The sequence below is a fragment of the Epinephelus lanceolatus genome, chromosome 10 (assembly GCF_041903045.1).
Source record: "Epinephelus lanceolatus isolate andai-2023 chromosome 10, ASM4190304v1, whole genome shotgun sequence".
In the NCBI taxonomy this organism is placed as follows: Eukaryota; Metazoa; Chordata; class Actinopteri; order Perciformes; family Serranidae; genus Epinephelus; species Epinephelus lanceolatus.
In genome coordinates, this window is record NC_135743.1 from 24,739,452 (window position 1) to 24,761,992 (window position 22,541).

Sequence of the window (22,541 nt, forward strand, 5' to 3'; positions counted from 1 at the left end):
GAGCGTATTACAAAACAGGGAGTCATTCTCGTTACACTTTTACTGCTCTCTAAAATGCTATAGGTGAGAGCTCCACCCTACATGTGATGCAAAACATTTCCATTTAGGACAAAGATCCTCTCAACGTTATATCATTCACTTGAAGGTGAATAAAAATCTGTTGTTACACCCAGGTCCTATAACTCGTAACAGGTTGGATGTGTTGTAAATAGATGTTCCTTACGTAACTACCTGAGCATCATACTGATAAGTGTCAAACTAAAAAAACACCCTCTTTAAATTGTAAGAGACCTGAGGGTTTTAATTCAAAGTGGAATACTTTTCTGTTGTGTCCTGTTTAAGTTTTATTGTAACACATGGACTTTATGTGGAAGGGTTAGCAAAATGTTTCCATATGTGAAATACTGAACTTTTCCGACATGTGAATTTAGTCAATTCACAACACACAGCATCATAAGTTATATATACAGGATGATCCTTAAACATAAATACTCAAGCAAAATTATCAAGAATTCTTTTTTAAAAAACAGGCCACAAGGCTGCCCGATAAAATAAGAGCGGAGATGAGAAAGGCGCTCAGAAAGGTGGATACACCATATATAGAATGAAATAATAAATCATCCCTGCTCAGTGATAAACATCTTCAAACATGAATTTTTCATAGGCTGAGAAAACAACCCTATTTTCTTTTAACATTATGGGCACTTAGTTTATTAAGCTTTATTAAACTAGTAAACATAGTTTATTAAAGGTACAGTTCACACACACACACACACACACACACCAAAAAGATCGGTACTTCCTCCACCTATGCATTAGCTTAAAACCATGATCAGCTTAGCTTAAAATCATAATTAAAGGTAATTTCTCACCTGGAGAGCCGATCTCCAGAGCTATGACTCACCAGGCAATATCTTTTTGAACATTGTCTTTATAATGAGGGGATTAGGGGTCGTTTATCTCGGGATACAACAGCGAATCTTCCTTCATCCATTTTTTGTCACACAGGAGACAGCAACAGCTACAGAGTTCTCTTTATACATTGGTGGTGAGGAGAGGAGTCAAGCTGCCACAGGAGCAGAGACAAAGAGCTGCTATGGGAGCTGGTGTGTACAAGCAGAGAGCGAGTGAGGGAGAATGCATTTAATTCTGGGGAAGGCGAGGCTAGAAATAGGATAGTGGCATAAAGTGCGTCCAGGAGTGCCAGTGTGGGGTTGTACATTGAAAATAATAGGGGCATATTGTTTTATGCGTGGCATTCACTGCCGGTGTGTTTTGGCCTTTACTGAAGATACTCCACAGACCTTGTTGTGAGCAGTTTCATGTAGGAACTATTTTCTTTCTACCAAACTATATACCAAACACCAGCTGTAACACCACGCAGAAGGAAGCGTGCATCTACTGCTAGCTCACCGAGCACCACTGAGTGAGCTAATGTTACAGTTCGGCCAAGTAGGGTGCCATTAATGTTTACATCTTGCGCTGTCACAGGCATGAGCCTCTTGTCCATGAGTAGATGCACTCTTCCTTCTGTGCAGTTATAGGTTGGCGGGTGTGGTTCAGTAGAAAGAAAATAGTTCCTGCATGAAACTGCTCACAACAAGGTCTGTGGATTATCTTGGGTCATGATTTCTGGAAAGAGACATTGCTTTTTAGTGTGTCAGTTTTTTTTCCTTATTTTTTGTGCTTTTTTTGTGGCACTTTGAGCACCACAAGTTAAGTGCCATCTAGTTCCATTATATTTGAGAGAAGGCAGACATCTGTATGGCCGATATCTCCAACACTGTGCAACACACACCAAAACAGCCTAGATTGATTAATAACACTATAGGTAAGAGGAAAAATATCCATTTTTGACTTGGGGGTGAACTGTCTCTTTAAGAGATGGGACAGTTTTGTCAACCCATAATCACTTTATCCTTTAGTTTTTCTGAATAGTTAAAAATCACATCTTTTTCTTCCCCACAAATTTCTGTTAGTTGTTATTCAGGTGTGACCTGACATATTGTCAGCAACAACATTGCACTGTTTTTCTACTAACATTTATCATTTGTGTTTAGTTACCTGGAATGTTCAGTTTGATATACTGTATTTCATTTAAACTTCATATTCAGTGATAACTATAAATAAGCCCAAGTTCACACCGCTTAACACTTATTCTGTGAGTCTGTATCCTGCAAGAAAACCATGTGGGAAAAACAGTGCAATTTGCCCTCAAATTAGATGAACTATCCAAAAGCCTCCAACAACTCAGGGAGAGCTTTCACTCTCACTTTCACAGTGACACATTCTTTTATAATTTCACTTTTACCCTTTTAGATATCAGTGTTTTGTTGACATCAACATCCTCCCAACCCTGTTTCATCTCCGATGAGATGAGAGTAATACTGGTCATCTTTACGTTGTAGACAGTCAGAACTCTGCTAATCTGTGGAAACAGATTGCAAACTGTCAAGCTGTACATGAAAACTTCTTCTGTCTTCTGATTTATGAGGATTTATTTTGCACCCAAATCTGTGATTATGGTTCTAGAAGATTCCCACAACTTAGCCCAACCCCTGCCTTCGGGTATCTCACATTTTTTCTTATCAGTTTAGTCGAGACTGTAACTGCAGCTGTACAACTTTGACATTTACTGCCACTCCCACTGATGTTAGCAACGATGCTAATGCTAACCCGGAAGAAGGATGCTGGTATGTAGTGTGAAGCCTAATTTCAAGTCATATTGGTAATCAGTTCACCTGTATACGGTATTATGTAACTGTGTAACTGTGCCTTGATTTACCAAGTCCATGTTTTGGTTGTGCCCTGAAAATAATGTGATTTTGATCCAAAGAAAACAGAACAGTGCACATTAGAAAAATATTTTATTTTTTCACTTCAATACAAGTTCCCAAAATCATCAAAATGTTCACATTTTCAGACATTTCAACAGGTATATTGCTTAGAATATATACATGAAACACTACATGTTTGTGTCCACTTTTTCTCTTAAATATTATATTACACAAAGTGCATCTTACACAGTACGCCCATACTGTCAAGAGAGTAACTTTACAGCAACTGGATGAAATTCAGCATGTGAACAAACATCAGTCCCCACTGTTTCAGGTTTCAGTAAGTGTCTCCATCCTTGATCCTCGGCCACAGCATCATGGTCCAGTTTTACCATAGAGATACAGTTTATTTTTTCTCTGCTGTACATTTTCCCCACTGCATAATACTATAACTGTAGTTTTCTTTAGTGGATTTTCAAGTGGCTCTGCAACTCAGCAAATGTGCCATCCAGGATCCAGTGCAATACCAACAGTGGTGAAGTAATGGTGACACAGTCAAGCAAGTGGAGTTCACTGTGTTGTTAAAGTAATCTACATACACATATGTGGACATATCGTCATATTTCTAAAAGTTATTTAACCCAAGATCCACTGCCCACACCCTTAAATATATATTAAAAGTTATCTACACAGAATTTTCCAGTCTTTAGATACTGTGAATAAATTATCTGATGGGAGGCCACCTCTCCCATCATAATCCGACAAAGAGAAACCTGAGAAGTTTGTGAGCCCGAAGGCCCTCAGTAGAGTTTCATTACAACGTGCAACAACATCTCCATATGAATCAGACATTTGTACTTATATATATTATTTATATTTTTGTTACTTAGTTAAAAAGTCTCTGGTAATATCAACATTATCCACTGGATCCATACTGACCATGTCCATCAGTTACTGAAATGTGAGACACAATAAATAAATGAAACCAAGTGAAGAAAATAAGGTCAATGGTTGATTTTGAATAAATTATCTTCCTTCTCCTAGTTCTTCACTGGACATCTTGAACCTACACATTCAATGCGTAACTCTGGAAACGTTTCCTACATATCTGGCGGAACCACACCCAGTAGAGGAGCATCATGAGCAGCCAGTAGCATATGTATGCTACGCAGCCAAAGACAAGAAACCTGGTCTCCATTATCTTAGCTGGACTAGACCAATCCAGTTTACTCTCCTTGTAGATTGTGTAAAAAAGCCCACCCAATAAAATGGCCGACCACACTGACAGAGGCAGGAGGGGCATGTAGTTCCCTACAATCTTACGCCTGCCTGACGTCCCCCAGCTGCTCTTGTTCATGGTGATTATGGCAAAGTACTTGGCAGGCAGCAGGCTGGTCATGTACAAAGCAGAGTACAGGGACATAAACACCATCACCATGTCTCTGCGCAGGATGCAGGCGTAAGCCGCTTTCACCAGCCCGATCAGCTGGATGCAGCACAGGATCCAGAGGATGTCCCACAGCGTGCCCGTCCAAAACAGCTGGATGATGGTAGCGGTGACAAAGAAGGGGAAAATACCTGAGACGATGGACTCGTAGGTCATCCAGAGGTGGTGCTTGTGCCACCACATTGCATTGTAGAGCCACTCGCGGAAGTAGGACTTCGTCCAGCGGGTCTGCTGGTTGAGCCAGCGCAGGAACTGAGCGGGTGTCTCTGTGTAGCATTTGGAGCGTGCTGTGTATCTGAAGGGGAAAAATAAGATCTATGAAACCTTTGTCATTATAGCAAAGATGACATCACTAAAAGTATTGTGTCTGATGCCATTCCTGTGCACAATATAATGACAATAACGTTGCACTAAGGTTTAATGATGTATGGTTAAACATTTTGATCCGAACTATCTGACATTTCCACTGTGCTTATTTCATGTTCTGTGCTGCTTTGCTTGCATCTTTGATACACCACATCTACTAGCACAAAAGCTAAGCAATGTACTGCTTTATGTACTAGATGTGGGAGGTTTCTACCCGGAAGCTATTGTAAACAAACATTATGATTTGGTCTGTTGATAAGCTTCTTACTTTGTAGCGTAGCCCATGCTCAGCATTCGGTTGGTTAGATGTCTGTCGTCCCCAAATGTGCAGTGAGTTCCCAAAAACTTCTGATTATACCAGGACTCCAGAAACTGCTGCAGCAGGTCGTTCCTGTACAGACCTTCACAGAGTAAGAAAGAAATCTTAGTTACAATGAGCTCCAGCAGTGCAGGAGAGCCATGACAACCACTGCTTGACCTGCTTTGACCCGTATCATTGAAAAAAGTCTTTCTCCTTACCCAGTGGACCACTTATGCAGGACACGCAGTTGAAGAAGGACTGGCAGGACCTTTCGATGTTGAAAGCCATCCAGTACCTCAGACTGCTCATGAAGCTGATGTAAGAGTCTTTTAGGTTGAGGATCATCACATCTCCTCCCACGGCACCATACTTGTGGTTACTCTCCAGCACTTTACACAGCTCCTCCGTGGCCAGAGGGTCCAGCTTGGTGTCTGAGTCACACACCTGAGGGGGAAGGAGAGTAACATCATTAAAAATGTGCACATTTCCATAAAATCATGTTAACTGACAGAAGCATGAGGAATATGAGCACCTGAAGAAAAATAAATACCTGTATATAGTCAACTGATGGCCCGAGTGCTTTAAACGCTGTGTACATCACTTCTCGCTTGCCGCCCCACTTCTGCATGATGCACACGCACCTCCTGTTCTGGATCAGGTGCTCTACCTCTTTTCGCTGTGGATCTTCACCCACAGGATAATCAGCATCCCCTCCTGGGCCCATAGCCATCTCCACATCCTGCTGGGCCTGGGTGGGGTCCCATGTATGGTAGTTTTTCTTCCACACATAACAGCCAGGGTCTTGGTCTGCAAACACCTCCCTGAACATTTCCATCATATATCGGTCATCATCTGAGTTCCCGTCTATCACCATGATGATGCGCAGCAGCTCAGGAGGATACTTGAGGGCCCTGATGGAGTTGAGGCACTCCCTCAGGTACTCAGGGTCCTCCTGGTAGGCTGATATGGTGAAGCCGATGGTTTTGGTAAAGGAGCAGGGCTTTGTGCGAGATTTCATTCGCCGGTGCTCGATGAAGGCGAAGAAGCTCTGGACCAACACGTGGAGTGAGAGGAGCAGTCCATAAAAGCCAAAGGAGATGATCCCATACATGGATGTCGCCAGCTGGAAACCATCAACGTAGGCCCACACCATCACGCCCAGGACCACCAGAGCAAAGGTGAAAGTGAAGATGGCACGGACTACTGTGCCCAGCTTCTTTAATAAAGGCTTCAGCTCCATTGTGTTTATTTACCTAAGAGACACAAAGACAGCACATACATGGTTTATACATACATAAAGAAGTTTCCACACAGACACAGACACTCACTGCGGTTTAGGGTGTATTAAATGCAGTTAGTTGTTTTATGTGAACTGTTGTAAGACATGTTAACAAGCTATAGAAGCTGGAAAATAATACAGCTACCAGGCATACGCTATTAGTCTAAAATCCTCTGTGCCAAGACAGTTAAACCCAGCGCCCCATTGTATAGAAACACATGTACAGTACAGGTGATATAATAACAGTAGGCTAATACAGAGGCTATAATATAAGATTGAATACGTAAACATAATTTAAAAATTAAATTTAAAGTTATTAATGTACATATTCTAATGTATTCAGTGATATCCATATTATATCATTATTTAAAACATGTAAGAATATTAAATAATCTTTTATAAATGCTTGTACATGTACAAATGACAAAATGATACATATGATAAAAAAAATAAGTTAGCTGACCAAAACAGTTATTATATAAAGCAAGAAGAAAACTGGGGTTAATCAATTGACTAAATTAAGCATAAATAATAAATAAACAGCCTTAAAGAGTAAATATAATGTGGAAAAGCATCAGTCATCTTACTACCAGCAACATCTGACATCTGTTTTAATTCAAATATATTATTTAAATCATATCCTCTTCCATGACTTGCTATGATTCTACAGAAATGATTTTGTTTATATTTAAATTACAGCCTATCAGTAGTAATTACGATGTAACTGTGCTTTATTTATGAGTAATTATCCAGCAAAACAACTAAAAAAAGAACACATGACAGTTATTTTTAACATTACCTGATGTCAGCTTCTCCTGGCTTTAAATCTGCGATACATCCACTCGGCGTTCCTCCTGTGTGGCAACTTGGCGTGGAGTTTGTTGGCTTTTTAAGCTACTAGGTTTGAACTCGGGATGGAGCCATGTGCGCGCTTTTATGTCCTGTGGATTTATCAATTACGCGCGCCCCCGCTGACTCAGTCGTGCGTCAGGAGGAGGAAGGCGGTGGTCCCGCTGTCTGAGGAGAACATCTGTACGGCTGCTTTGTTTTCTCTTTACCATAGAGATGTTAGGTGTGTGACCTCTAGCAAGGCTGTTCCCTAAAAAAACAGGAGGTTCCCAAACTTAGCGGTGGCTCATGACTGTGTGAGCTTCAGATAGACTCAGTGGAGACGGAGCGACACACATTTGTGTTGGGACCTCTCGGAGGACTTCTGGGGTTAAGTACTGTGAGGTTCGCTCTTATCTTGACCACAGTTTCCCTTTTACAGGCAACTTAAATTACTTCAGATATGTTAGTTACGCCATTTTATTATCATTTTAGTGTCCAGCCAGCTGCAGCTTAGAGATGTATGGGTGCACAAAACTGTAAAAATCGCAGTAGTTGTTGACGACAGCAAGTACATTTACGTATGTGCTGCACTGAGGGACTCAACTTCTTACTTGAATCAGTCAAACAATCAGTTTTATTTATAAAGCCCAATATCACAAATCACAATTTGCCTCACAGAGCTTTACAGCATACGACATCCCTCTGTCCTTAGGACCGTCCTGAGTACCTGAGTATCTCCACTTTATACTTCCACTTCAGTTTAGAGGGCAATATAGTACTTTTTACTCTACTGCGGATTATTAATACAAAATATAATCAACTTATACATTGTAATATGATATGATAATATGATATATCATAGGTCAAGTGGTCCAGTAGTGGGGCCCCTGGGGTGGAGGGGCCCATAGAGAGAACAGGAAATATAGGAAATATACCCGTGTTCAAAGATAAATGATAACAAAAAGCATATTGTTAGTGTAAAAGCGGTGCCATTTGCTATACATGTACTCAAATAGGCACTCCCATCTGCATCATGGTTTCTTTTTTCTTTCTTTTTTTTGTTGAAGTATGCTTTTTCTATGAAAGCTATAAAATCTATAAATATGCTATGAAACTATCCAATTAAATGATTCATTTCTTATTGTCTTTGATATTTTTTTCAGATATGCAGTGATGATTGCTGGGTAATATGTATGTTGATGTTGTCCGATGTCTATTTGTGTCAAGATAATACATGCGCAATAGTGTGCACTGGGGCCCGTCGTAACTTCCGTACACCACTGATTTAGCACCACTTTTATCGGCTGCAACATTCAGTTCAATTCAATTCAAACTTAATTTCAGACTCACCTGAGGGTCTTTAGCAAAAACAGGACATACAAGATAAAAGCACCACAATTTATTATTCAGTCAATGAACACATTAAAGTCATGATTAATGCATCACTAATTATCTTTCAATAAAACAATGTATATATTGTTCTGAAATGGATCATTCTGCTTATTTAGTACTTGTGTTTTGTTCTGACCTTTTTGTACTTTTACCTCTGAATGCAGGGCAATGACCTCACTATTTTTTTCACTGAGGTGTGGCCATGTTTATTAAATAATTAAAGCTCTAAATACTTCCTCCACCTCTGGCATTGGAAGTGTTGAAGTTATTCTGTTTTGCCACAAACTGTGCAGGCACTGAACAGAATGTCAGGTATTCAGTCACATTACCCTTGAGAGAGAAAAGATAAATAACCTCAGAGGCTGCGATCAAGCCTCCACACAAGTGGGATGCTGCCCTCTGCTGGCTCTTGTCTGACACTGCAGAAGCCAAAAAAAATAGTAATAAAGTAGGGAAAAGTGGGTCTTTTTACTTGGGAAATCTAACTAGAGTCAAAGCTGCTGTCACAGAGTCTTGTGTCTGTTATATACGACTAATCTGTGACTGATGAAGACTAAAGCTGCCCCCTTTCTGGTTCACTGAGTTGCTGCCACTGTCCTAACTTAACCATGATTACATCCCTGGAGACTTACTTTACAGGGAAATCTGTTGACCGCTCATGAGGGTCCACACCCTTAGCCACAGGAGCTGGTCCCAGCCGTCAACACGCTTCATGTCAGACCCAAATAGAAGCCACCAGGCAGCTGATGTCATGTGTGGGGGCTGAGCCAGTCAGTGTGTTCAGGGACGGTAAACTGCATGTGTTCTTATATGTGGGCTTTCTGCGTGACATCTGTGTGTTCTCATTAATGTGCTTTACAGCAGTGTATGCTTTTGTGCCACTTCAATTCATCATCTCCAATAAGTTCTCATCATTTATTATTAGCAGATAGCGTAAGGTGTTTAAATTGAATCTTTTTATATACCATTATTATTTATTTGTTACTCTGTCAATCAGCATGTCAGCTGTTTTCCTTTGTTTTCCGTTTTAAAGCTCCATCTTTATGAAAAGGTCGTGGCTAAGCTGCTGGTTTCTTCCGACGCGTCACCGGCTAATCATGGCAGTCGCTGAGGGATAAACTGGATTGGTTTGTGGCCACATGAAGAACACGTACTGTAAAGGACCCTTTTACCAAACTGCTATAACTTCTAAGTAGCTCATAAACACAGTTTGTGGAATTCTGTAGGATTCAAAACATGCAGATCTGTGTTGCCAGAGTCAACATCTTGTCCAAGGCCATGTTTTCAAAAATAAGAAAGTGCAACATCCAGCTTCATGGCAATAAGAGCTATTTTTTGCACACGGGCTATGAGTCCTCGTTAGGCCTCTTTATTCGGTGGTCAAGTGAATGCCTAGTGACTCACCCCGCCGCTCCGTGCCACACCCAAGCGACCAAAATCCACTTAAATCACTTGAACATTTTGTGATCGAGTATTCTTGTATGTGCACCTGATACTCTTGCTAATTGCCAGTTTGTGACCCTGAGAGGTTACAGAGCAGGCAGGGAGTCAGTGTCTTACAGTACGTACACTTCCTCCTCAAAACTCACAGCTCTGGTTGTTGATGTCAAACTGTGCCAACATGCAGGCTGAGCTACAGCTAAAAAAAGTAGTAGGATAGTCAACTGTCTAAGTACCACATTTGTTGCAGACAGTGCTCCATAATCAGAGATTATGGAGTGTGGCCAGAGTGTGCAACATGCTTTACAGTTTCAACCCACAGAGAGCAGTGTAGCAGCTTTTTTTTTTTTTTTTTTTTTGCCCTTTGTGATTTACGGTTGGCTGACGGTAAATGTCAGGTTTGTTCCTCAACTGCTCTGTGTTCTGCCGAGGCATCTATGAGCAAGAAACATGTCTGCCTATTCATTTTAAAGTCATTCTGACTCAGAGCTCGTAGAGTCAAACACTGTGACAGCATGGGAGGTAGCTAGCTCTGTATATTACACCCTGAGATACTGAGATAGATGCCATTTGATTTACAGCCACGCTCACCAAAGCTCTGAATTATGGTGCTGAGCACAAGTGGCTTTCAGACACACTTGTTTCAGACACCTGCAGAGCAAAACACCTGTCTGGCACTCTACTGTAATGTAAAGTCTGAATGTGGAAGAAGAAATGGGCAGAATTTTAAAGGAATGTGTTTAAAATAGATATTAAAGTATGTATTGAGCAATTTGTAATTTCTATTTTACTGGATTTAATTTGTAACAAAATAAGAGCTTGTATTTGCATATTTGAAATATTAAAAATTCATTGTTTCAAGCTGGGTAGGCAGTTTAATTTGGGAGTCACTGGGCAAAAATCTGATGGTAAACCTCAGGCATTTTGTAATTCAAGTGGTCTGAGAGAGCACTGTATCATGTCTCTGTGTTTGGAAACAGTGACAACCTGAGGTACTTATATCTGTAGGGGCAATGCTTCAGCTGCTAGGAGGTAGGTGCAAAGATTAATTAAAATGTATCCGGATACTTGTGTTTACACCTCAGATCCATGCATCACCATAGCAAGTGCATGAAATCTAGTTACTAAACCAGCAGAGAGTTAGCTTAAGGTCACTGATGGATGGTTTAAAAGGTTAGCTAAGAGATGATATAACATTTGAAGAACTGGCCACACGTAATGGGTAACTGTTTCAAAAAATAACCTATAATTAAAGCTGGAGTAGGCAGTTTTATTTTGGAGTCATTGTACAAAAAACCATAATAAACTTTGAGAGTATTGTAATTCATGTGGGGAGAAAACTAGATTCCTGCAGCTCCTCTTGGCTCTGTTTTCAGGCTTTTGAAAACCTACCTTGTGACAGGAGAATGGCCAATCACGGGTCATTTTCAGAAAACAGCTGTCAATCATGTCAATGACTGCTCATGAACTGCAGTCAAACTATAAAACTAGGCAGCGTTGATCAAATATGACTCAAGATTCTGTTCCTGCATTGCCTCAAATGTTTTTAGAAACATATTTTAGTGTACTCTTTAGCTGCAAGGTAAGGTTTATGACCTGGCTGCCATGTTGAAAACAGTCAAAGAGGAATGTGGCTTGTAAATGATTCTGTTTGCCACCTCAGAACTACACCTGAGTTCAAAGAAGAACTCACATTAAATTAAAAATGGTGCCATTTGCTACAGGCTATATGCCCTCATTTTCTTTTCTTCTTCACAAAATAGTGAGCAGCAATCTAAGAAAATGTATGCTTATAAAATAAGATACACCTTTATTGATCCCACAACTGAGAAATTCTACATGAACTAGAAAAAACATGAATAAACTATATATACATATACATACGTAGTACAAGTCCAGCAAGCAGTCATGCCTTTTAAACATAAAAGCAGCAGTAAGAAAGGACAAGAGTGAAATAAACAAGTGGAAAAAGTAGCAGAGCTCCCTAAATTAGATTCCCTTGGCTTTTTTTTTATGAACAGGTGCCAGTGGTGTGTGTGGGCGCCTTATAACTAGTAACTAGTGTGCACTAGGGCCCGTGGTAACAACCTTATGCTACTGCAGAGGAGCATGTTTTGTTCCTGACTCATGTACTGTCAGGATGCAGTGACAGGAATAAATACAATAACTTCTTGGTCATATGTGCTTAAAAAGTTTCCTGCTGTAGCTTTAATGTGTCATTTTATTCTCCAGTAAGACACATTTTTATCCCCAGGTTTAAACTGTAGAAAAAAACTGTACAACAACAAGACTAATCACAGTCTTTGGCTAAATGAATCACATGACATGTCCTGTCAGGTCCAAAACACAGTTATTGTGTTCCCTTAGATGAAGGGTCAGCAACCTTTACTATCAAAAGAGCCATCTTTGGCCAAAAAAGCTTTCAAATAATCTGCCTGGAGACGCAAAACATATCTAAGCCTTATACAGTAGGTCTAAATTCACCCATCAACGTTACTCGTAAGTTTAAATGAGCATTTATTAATATGTTTTACCACAAGGTGGCAACTCTGCAGTGGGCTATATATGATTGTTGGGTACTTTAACTTTGCAGGGTTGGCAGTAAAAGCAAACACATATATCCACACACTGTTAAATAGTTTTCTGCCAAAGTCACAGGGAGCCACTGAAGAGGGGCAAAAGAGCCGCATGTGGGTCTGGAGCCACAGGTTGCCAACCCTGCTCTGACTGCAGTGTTAGCAGGTCGGCTACACAAAGAGGAATACATTTTTTATTTTGTAGTTGGCACTGGGGGGAAGGGAGGGTAATTATTTTGTACTGTTTCATACTCTGCTGTGATAGAACTGTTTGTGTCTTGCATTCGTTCAATTGGTTGCTTGTAAAGTAGTTTTAAGAAATGTATTTTAACTGGCTGTTCACTCAGTCAGTCACTCAGTCAGTCAGTGGTGGCTTTGACTGACAGACACCACCCAGCATGCACCCCTGAATCTGCAGCCTCCCACCTCCCAGATATCCTGATTGGCTACTTGAAATCTATGCTGTAGGGAATAGCAGAGCGTTTCTCATATCAGTATTGTACTTTGATACATTTAATGAGCAAGTATTTGTAATTGCTTTTGTGTCCATCTCTGTGTAGCAGCAGTCACTGTTGTGGATGTGGGAGGCACATGTCTTTCTCCTCACACAGGATGTTATATTCTTAGATAATTGCTGTTATTCTCATTCTAAGGACTCACTTATAGATCTGTAAAAACCACACTGTACACACAACACATCATATAGCTGACTTTACTGCCAGTTCACATATGAATCCTTTGATATCTTCACAGCTCAGCCAGATGCCATAGTGTTCTTGATCCAGGAAATGTAATTGCAAACTTTTGTGTACACCCCGGGCTTCTTTCTCAGAGCGCAGCCATGCCCCCAGGACACAACTCCCTGAAGTTTTCCATCACACACCATGGGACCCCCAGAGTCACCCTGAAGATAAAAAAAGTTAATTATTTTAACTCCTTTATATCAAGACGCAGAAACAGTTTGTGGAACAGCAGCTATCTGTATTACCTGACAGGAGTCCTTCCCTCCCTCCAGGAAGCCAGCACAGATCATGTTTTCAGTGATTTGGAAAGGATATGCATTAAAGCAGGTGTCATCGCTCAGGAGAGGGGCGTCCAGGCACTGCAGCTTAGCAGGGAACCTCGCTGAGAAACAGAAAAAGAGTGTTTTTAGCCCTGGTAGGATGATGCTTTAAGAACAACTGATATCCCAGACCTGGACCTTACTTTCTATTAGAACAAAGTTTGGTCTAACGTACTGCTACAACTTATTTTCATGTGTTTCGGGAACGTCCTCCAATGGCCAGATTCTGGGATAATGGTTGTCTCTAACCTCTCTGGTATATGTGAGATCAGCGTACCTCATTTGTTTGTTTTACTCATTTGAAATGATCTGTTTAAGCTGGACTTGACACTGATCAAAAAGAGGGTGTTAGCCAGGTTTTCAGCAGCACAAAAAGTGGTTGCTATGATAGAGATGTGGAGCTCAGTATTTTGTCCGGAGTTGGTGGACAATCATTTTTGTTTTTTTGTTTCTAAACTTCTGTCTCTGCACTAATATTTCTTTTCTTTTAGACACTTATCATGTGCATCACTGTTACTCATTACAAAAATGACCTTTTTCATTGCTACATGCTGTACAATGAATATCAATTAAAAAAGGATCACAAAAATGAAAAAGCTTTTATGTAAAATAATTGGATGAAATTGCATTTTTGGAGCTTTCCCACACAGTCAGATATCCTCTGACACTCACAGCCGTCATTGCTGGGACGAAGACTCCCCCATCCAGAGATCTGACACATTGTCCCGTCACTGGCACACTTTGTAGGGAGCGTAGCGGGGCGCACGTAGTTGTTCAGAGTGGCAGGCCGACTCAGTTTGATCAGCATGATGTCGCTGTCCTGTGTGCGGGAGTTGTAGTCAGGGTGGCGGATGAACTTGGCGGACATGATGTGCTGCTCGGTCCCCTCAGCTTCCCAGATGTCGTGCTCTCCCAGCCGGATTTCTACATCTGACCTGGAAGGAATAAATCCATCTTTAAGGTGACTTTGTGCTCTTGCTGCTTAAAGGAAAATTTTGGTTTGGGTTATCTTCCTTACTTTGTCTTGCAGTGGGCAGCAGAGAGCACCCACTCATCTGACAGAAGAGTCCCGCCACAGAAGTTGTACCCAGTGAAGAGAGACACTTGGTAGGGCACAGAATGTTTTGGACACTCATACCCTCCGACAATCTTGTTATCGTCCCTCAGGCCAACTGCAGCATAAGAATAAAGAAATGACAGAAACAGGAAAATGATGTGATCAATTTCACACAAGTCTGTGGCACAATTCAATGCCCCAATACAAATTCTGTACAATACCTGCCCCTCCGAGGAGAGCTAGAAGAATGAACAGCTTCATGCCTACTGTCTGTCTGTCAGCCCGGCAGATTAATGTGCCCTCACCCTCTTAGTTTCAGGTATTTTAGTCCTCTTATCTCCTTTCTCTCAAGGTCTTCTATCGTCAGAGGTACACCTCAAACACCAAACATGTGTTACATTACCCAGAGCACTGAGTTTAATGTACAGTAAAACACAGGAAAACAAACTGGGGGGAAAAATGCCTGGATGACAAAACTATCTGAACTGCAAACACTAACATGTGGAATTCCCCTCTGTCAGTATGCGTTCAGTCAGAATGGTTTTAATTAGATTTGAGGTCATAGCTCTCTTGTAAGTTTGAGCTCATTCAGTATGTTTTCCATAAAACTATGTCACTATGGCAATGTTTTTCTTTGCATTAGACAGTCACACATGCGGGACGTGAGACGTGCGCTGCCTTCAAGTGAACTACAAAGTGACACTTGGCTCTTGTGGATGTTGAGTAAGACTTGGTATGTGGGTGTAATCCATGTGGTTTAAGATGCTCCGAGCCAGAGAAAATTCCTGCTATAGCAAATGTGCCAGTTTTTTAACATCCAGGGAGCCAAGAATACCTAAAACAAGAATTCAACTTGTAGTATTTTACTATTGTAATGTTCTGCTTATACAAGACCGGCTGTCTGCTTATCAGCAAGCTGCTGGGAAAATGCAGTTCATGGCTGTGTTGCAATATGTGATATGAAAGTGTTCATATTTTCACCTTTTGCATTGCTCAATCTTTACATCATCCTAACATAGGGGAATCTGAAATGGTTGGAAAATGTTACAGTGTCAGCATTTTCAGTTTCCTCTATGTTGCGGTTCAGAGTCATTTCTTGACACTAAAAGCATTTATATCTTTATTTATTTTAGTTAATTATAACTGACACAGAATGTGATGCTATTTTTGTCTGTTATACAAATGTGCAGGTTTGGGAGCCATGTAAACACTTTCAGTAAGTTAAAAAAAGAAATTCCCTGTATAAAGCAGAACTTTCTCAGACAGGTTGATTTTACAGTCCTGTTTTGAAATTCAGTCTCGTCAACCGCTTGGGAAACCAACGTATCTTTTTCCTCTACCTCACTGGCTCGGGTATGAAACATTCAAAGGAAACCAGCACTCTTACTGTTTCAACACAGTGAAACTGCATATCATTGCTGACTGAGTCAATGGTTCAGAGTGGAGACACGCTGAGAGGTAAGAGGCTCCGTTACTCATGTATGAGCATAGGTGTTTATCAGCACCAGACAGGAAAACATTTAAATGTGAGGGTACATTTAACCAAACCCTGTGATTATACACTTAAGGCTAAAATATAACGCATTCCCATCCAGCTCAGGCAAGTTCTCCCCCCGTCATTACTGTGTGGCACACTCACGTCTGCCTCATTCCTTTAACAACCTGCATATCATTGCTTGTATTCTTTGATTACAATCAAGTGCAACAACTTGGCACATTCTGCCGCGAAACGTATTATGTCTACTCCTGTGTGTAGCTTTCACCAGACCTACAATCATGTTATGTTTTCATTTAACGGGAACACCACCCAAATTAAAATCTCTTTCAAAGCCAGAAACCAGAGAAGGACGTCTCAAGTAAGTCTCTTGTGATGTCATCAAGTATAAAGTCTGACGCTGCTCCATAGACAATAAATGGGAGACATGAGATTTGTGGAGTCACAGAATGTTTTTCTTTTTTATACCCAGATGAGCTTTTTTTGATAGCTTGTTTGCAACCATGTGACTATTATGACGTGCAAAAATCCATATAATGCGTGAACAGGATATAGAGGAAAGTGACTACATAAAAAGGTTGAATGAACCGGCAGGCAGCAGGTATTGTCAGGAAACTAAAACTCATGTTGGATGTGATCCATACAGAACAGAGGAAAGTGATTTTTCTATCAACCTGACCACTTTGCCCAATGTGAACACAATCTTTGTTACAAATTACCTCCATTCTAGCCTCATTCATGAACAAGACCCCAAGATACTAGAACTCCCTCGCTTGGGCCAGTAACTCTCCCCCAACCTGAAGGGAGCAATCCACCATTTCTCAGCAGAGAACCATGGCCTCAGACTTGGAGGTGCTGGCTCTCATCCCGACTGCTTCACACTTGGCTGCAAACCACCACAGTGCATGCTGGAGGTCACGGTGTGATGAAGCCAACAGAACTACATCATATCATTAACAGAGACGAAGCACAGCCCTGGCGAAGACAACGTGTTTGACTTAGTGCAAAGTCTGTGGACACAGCTCTCACTTTGGCTATACAAGAACCAGATAGCTGGACCCTGGATCCTATGCCTTCTCCAAGTTCATAGTGCACATGTAGACTAGATGGGCAACCCCTCCAGCAGCCATGCAGGGGTTAAGAGCTGGTCCACTGTTCCATGACCAGGATGGAATCGGCATTGCTCCTCCTGAATCTGAGGTTCGACAGTCAGTTGGAGCCTCCTCTCCAGCACCCTGGAAAAAACTTCCCCAGGGAGGCTGAGCAGTGTCATACCCCTATAATTGGAGCACAGTGTCCAGAGCCTTCAGCATCTCACCTCAGCGACCTGTGCCAGGGATATGGACGAGAGTTCCCCCAAGTCTTCAGGCTCTGCCTCCTCCATGGGGGATGCTGCAAGCTACATTAGCTACCTTATTAGCTTATTAGCTACTATTGTCTCCCCACTAGCTCAACTTCTCACAGCGGTATAAAGTGCCATTAAAGATTTGGATCATGACTGAAAACATGGAGAAGTTGTCACAGCACATTGTAATTGCATCTGAATTAGGTTATGATTAACACAACTTTAACATTTAAGTTTGACATTAGCTGACTGCGCTCCTCCAGAATGAAGATGTAAGTTTTTGATCCACATCTGCTGCTGTTTCTCAGCAAGTATTTTTTTTTTTTTGCTTCCCCCCTTTATGTCCTACTATATTGTATTTTATTATTATTTATTTTAAAGTGGCCCTTTTTTTCACAGTTGTAAATCTTATGCATTTGTGCAGTGTTAGCAGTCTTTGCCTCCAGTTACCAGTTTCCCTCCATCTGAATATCGCACTGATGAATGACATCATATGCAAAGACACTATAGTAGCGTTCTCAGTCCTGAAGAAGAAAATATACCCATATACTAAGAACATTCTCCTGGCTGCTCTCAATGTCATCTTTAGCACATTTCCCAATTTGTTGTCTATGGAGCAGCTCCAGACTTTATACTCAGTGACATCACAGATTAGACTTTTAGCACTGTAGTTATTGGGTTTGGGAGAGAGTTGTTCGTGTTTAGTAATATTTTTGGACTGTCTTATACTATTGGAACAGCATGTATGAATTTAGAAAATGGGTGTAGACCTCGTTCCCCTTTAAGTTTTCAATTAACACAAGGCTACAGGACATTTCAGTGGGCATTTATTAGAGAAAACTAAATTGCCAAAATCGTTAAAATCTGCAACAAATACCAAAAGTCCCTGAGCTAATTGCTTGGAAACAACTTTGATAGTCTCACATATGATACCCAGATGCCTGTTTTAGTTGCACATGTGCAAAGCAGTATTCGGGATATGATCAGTTGGCTGAATTAAGAATTGAGATAAATGCTTTATTACAATCTAAAAATGCCATTGACCTAAAATAATAGCACAGCTAGTTTCCCCCTCTGCATTTTCACCCTAACCCTTAGTTACAGTATATAAAAAGAGATCAAAACTTCCACTGATTTCACCATCTGGTGCTCCCTGGTTAATAACTTCCGGTTTCCCTAATCCCGTTCCACTGTACCTCAAAATACCCTCTGACAGACAGAGAAAGCTCTGTGTCAAAGCTGTATGACTTATGCACTGCCAGGCTTGTTTGCTGTCAGACACAGCCCAGGCTGATTATTCATATCCCTTAGGTCTGCTGAGGGGGACCAGGCATTGTGGTTGAAAGTAGGGACGAATGTAAGGAAGTGGTTTAGGTTATTGAGGTTCTGCTTTTTTTCACTGTGTGTGGTGTATTTCATGGAAAAAAACGTCACTCAGCCATAGGGGCAAAGCCGTTGGCAGTGGTTTCGGCTTGAAAAACAAAATTCCTGACCTCTCCGCACCCGTGAGACACAGGTTTGATTTCCAGTCAGCACCGCAACAAGATCAACAAACCTTTGAGGTTTGAGGACGCAGCAGATTCCCACTATTTGTGTCTTTGTGACAGTGTTACTGGAGTCTAGAAGTTTCAACACAACAGCTGGTATAACTGCGTTGCACAAAAGGAGTTGTGGATTTAGAAATGTTGTGAGCTCAGTGTTTTGCACTCCTCAGCGACGAAAAATACTGGGTGTATTACAGTGACACTGGGAGCAGGAGTATGTCATTAGTACCACACTGTCCCACACACAGACACAAACAGACATGCATACATTTTAGCTGTGCCTTTCAGGTTGCTCCCCCACCCTCCCAGCTGCTGTAGTGAATAATAAACCCCCAAACTCTAACTGTGTATATCACCCTCTACTAAAACCAAATTCCCTTTAAACCTCCACTAGTTGTTTTACACACCCAAATTGGTATTTGTGCGGCACACACATAATTGCACGTTTGGTTGGTAAATCAAGAACTCTGGCAAGCCCTGGGCTCTGAAGGCTTCCCTCAAACTATAGCCTTGGGATAGCTATTAATATCCCCTACAGACACCAGCAAAATGCTCTGCCTTTAAGTCCTGCTATGAGACTATACAGGAGAAAATTCAAAAAACACATTTACGCACAGAAATAAAAAGCAAAGGATGTATTCCTCAAAACCAAATCAAACAAAGTAGTCATACTGTCTAGACTTCAGTTAAAACAGTAATGCCATTTAGTGTTGCAAATAGAGCTGAACAGTTCACTGCAGATTGAAAGTGAGCAATGAGGAAAGTAAGTGGGTCAGCATATTTTTAAACTGTTTCCTGTAGTTTGAATGAATTGTTTTTAGTCCTGGTGTAAAATATTTCTCAGTGGGGACAAGTATTCAAATGCTGAATATTTATGTATCCAAAAAAAAAGGGGGCAATGATAACAGACACGAGTCCTCCCACACACTCAAATAAGGGTGTTGCTGAACTCATGCAGAGACTGAGAGCGTATACAGAGACACATGCAGTGTCTCTCACTCTTTCACTCTCTCTCTCCTTCCTTCCTCCCCCTCACATCTGGGATATTGGCAGGACATAGTTCCTGTGTGGTGTGTGTGTACATTAGTGGGGGACTCAGCTTTTTAGGGTTGGGTAGGCTTTAGCAGCCCACACGATGTGAATGTGATCAGTTCAAGATTTTTAGCCTCATTGTTTTTCATTGTGGGAAAAACTGTTGTAGTGTAGATCACCAAAGCCTCTGAGATGCTCCTTATTTAGAATCTGATTTACCTGTTTTTAAGTAAATTATTCAAAGGGATCACTCTCTGTTTTTTCTATTGTGCACTCAAGGAAATAACTATCAAACTATTAATGTTAAAGATTCACTATGCAGGATTTCCCAAGGAAACAATGTATAAACTCATACAGACATAATTCCTCCAAGTCATCACTTATGACCCACAAGAAGTGTGTATATTCTTATTTTCTTCTTATTTTCTGTGTTTGGTTTTTTATGGCTGTGTCCCCATCAGCTCTCAGGTGAGCTTGGGCAACTTGGTTTCAATCCAGAGTTGTCAAATACTGGCACTTGGGCAGTGATAAGCCGTCCTTTCACATCAGCATGACCTGCAGCCAGTTGCCGTTATTGTGTGGTGGCACCCAGCGGCGTCAGGGGGAAACATGACAGGACACCAATGCCAGTTAAGGGGGCGAAAAGTTCAAGTGGGGCAAGTGGGAGGGGTGGTGGATGGATCCAACAACCATTGACTTTCATCTGGGAGGCCAGTATTCACTTCCTGTAAGATTGTTAAGCCAAACCTTGGTTTTTTTTTCCAAAACCTAACCACGTGCTTTTGTTGCCTAAACCCAACCACATGCGTATGTTGGCTAAATGTAACTATGTGCATTTGCTGTTGAAGGAAAATACGTCTAACTGTCACAGTGCATATTTTTTGATAGAGACCATATACAACCTGTACATTTCCCATAAAAATAGAGGTGTATTTTGAAAACAGACAATGCATGTTAGAGGCTGAAGTTGACACGGCCCCAAGAATGTCAACGACCAACACACCCAGGGTACCTTGCATGTCATATGTCGATGTGGAAAGTCAATGACCAAACGTCGATATGTGGGCTTTAAAAAAAGGTTGCAACCAGGTGCCAAACCGTAAGCAGCAGGCATCTCACAGGCACAGCACCAAAAAACGCAAGTATAGTGAGGTGAATTGCCACAAGAGAGTGAATCTGGGGTTGGCTCTTACTTTCACTTTCATTGGCGACCTCTTTACAAACAGTACCTGACAATCCTGCATAGTATACCTTTAAAAATGGCTCTTATCCGTGGGTAGATTACTAAACGAGCCTACTAGCCACAGGCTGAGGGGAGCAGAGTGTCAGAGGGCCTCCCTGGCCTTCATTTGCAAAATGCCACTCAAAACAATACGCCTTGATACCAACCGGAAAGAGACTCAAAATAACCACAAGGAGATACAAAGAGACCACAAAGAGATAAGGAACTGCAAAGACTTGCAAAACAACTACAAAAATGGGCAAAACAACCAAAAAGAGACACTAAACAACCACAAGGAGACAAAAAATTACTATAATGCTACATAAAATTACCCAAAATTGTGTTAAAGAGACACAAAGTTACCTCAGTAAGACACAAAATTATATCAGTAAGACACAAATGACTATAAAAAGAAGCACAGAACATCAACAAGGAGACACAAAATTACCTCAAACAGACACAACAAAACCACAAAGAGATGCAAAACTACCATTAAGTCTGTATGTCCTGCTCCTATGCAGGAGAGATGGTGGGGCCCCTTGCATATCTGTGCCCAGGGGCCCATTGTCTCACAATACGCCTATGCTTTTATCTGGTTTTTGCAACTTAACTTTGTATTTTTGGAAGGCAGTTTTGATTTGGCATATATTTTTTTGTGAATAGATTTATACTCTTACTGGAAAAAAATCTTTTAGTTTAACTTCCAGCAATTTTTTTGCCAACACATTCATGTCAGTGCCGACAAGTTTGCTTCTGTTGGCCAACCACTTATCAACATCTGTTTAAATACCTGTTGATAAAGTTTGCTTATCGAGATGCTGTACAAGGAGTCAAACTGAGTCACATACACTTAACAAGAACTCATCTTGCACACTGGTATTCTTGTCTCAGTGTCAACGTGTTCGCACGTGAAATGTGTGGAAACACAGATTGTGGAAACTGTCCATTCATCATGTTTTACAATTTTCCACTTAAAACTTCTGAAACAAAAAAAAAAAAAGAAGGAAAAGAAAAAAATTAGCTCAGGACCGTGTCATACAGATGTACGAATGTGTGGGTAGTGGATCAGAAAACCAACAGTAAAGAGGAACCATGTGGGAGGAAATATGACCATGAAGTCAATCTCAGATGAAACATTTCTTCCCCACTGAAAGGTAGGGCTGCACTCTGGGGACTCAGGGGGAAAATGATTTTCAGCCTCTCAAGCCAACACTCCCTCTTGTCCATGCTGCCATGTAAAGCCTGTTTAAACTGCATGAACTTACAGCAAGTTAGGATGTTTTTCAATTCCCTCAAATCTTCTGGTTTGGCTTGTTATTTGTTCAAAATAAAGTTTTTAACTCTTGTAATTATTCAGCTAATCTATAGGTTCAT

At 41.0% G+C, this 22,541-nt stretch overlaps 2 protein-coding genes across 2 annotated transcripts; both read right to left on the minus strand.

Annotated features, from left to right (window-relative positions):
* Nucleotides 1-2,850: 2,850 nt before the first annotated feature.
* has1 (hyaluronan synthase 1) lies at nt 2,851-7,114 on the minus strand. The gene is given in 6 exon segments (XM_033641329.2): nt 2,851-3,978; nt 3,981-4,519; nt 4,859-4,991; nt 5,110-5,335; nt 5,442-6,144; nt 6,970-7,114. Coding segments are annotated over 5 exon segments (1,689 nt in total). The 5' UTR covers nt 6,132-6,144; nt 6,970-7,114; the 3' UTR covers nt 2,851-3,877.
* Nucleotides 7,115-13,107: 5,993 nt separating this feature from the next.
* Nucleotides 13,108-14,886, minus strand: LOC117265269 (trypsin-3-like). The gene is made up of 5 exons (XM_033639666.2): nt 14,751-14,886; nt 14,491-14,644; nt 14,145-14,407; nt 13,398-13,534; nt 13,108-13,313 (listed from the first exon to the last, which is right to left on the minus strand). Exons 1-5 carry the CDS (start codon nt 14,788-14,790, stop codon nt 13,164-13,166), a joined length of 744 nt encoding a protein of 247 aa, XP_033495557.2. The 5' UTR covers nt 14,791-14,886; the 3' UTR covers nt 13,108-13,163.
* Between the last annotated feature and the right edge of the window lie 7,655 nt (nt 14,887-22,541).

What these genes read in the sequence shown, in the direction of transcription:
- LOC117265269 (XM_033639666.2), bottom strand. Translation starts at nt 14,790, where the DNA reads ATGAAGCTGTTCATTCTTCTAGCTCTCCTCGGAGGGGCAG. An exon ending in AGCTCTCCTCGGAGGGGCAG is followed by an intron (nt 14,645 to 14,750) that starts GTATTGTACAGA and finishes CTTATGCTGCAG; the next exon opens with TTGGCCTGAGGGACGATAAC. An exon ending in TCGTCCCAGCAATGACGGCT is followed by an intron (nt 13,535 to 14,144) that starts GTGAGTGTCAGA and finishes TCTGTTTCTCAG; the next exon opens with CGAGGTTCCCTGCTAAGCTG.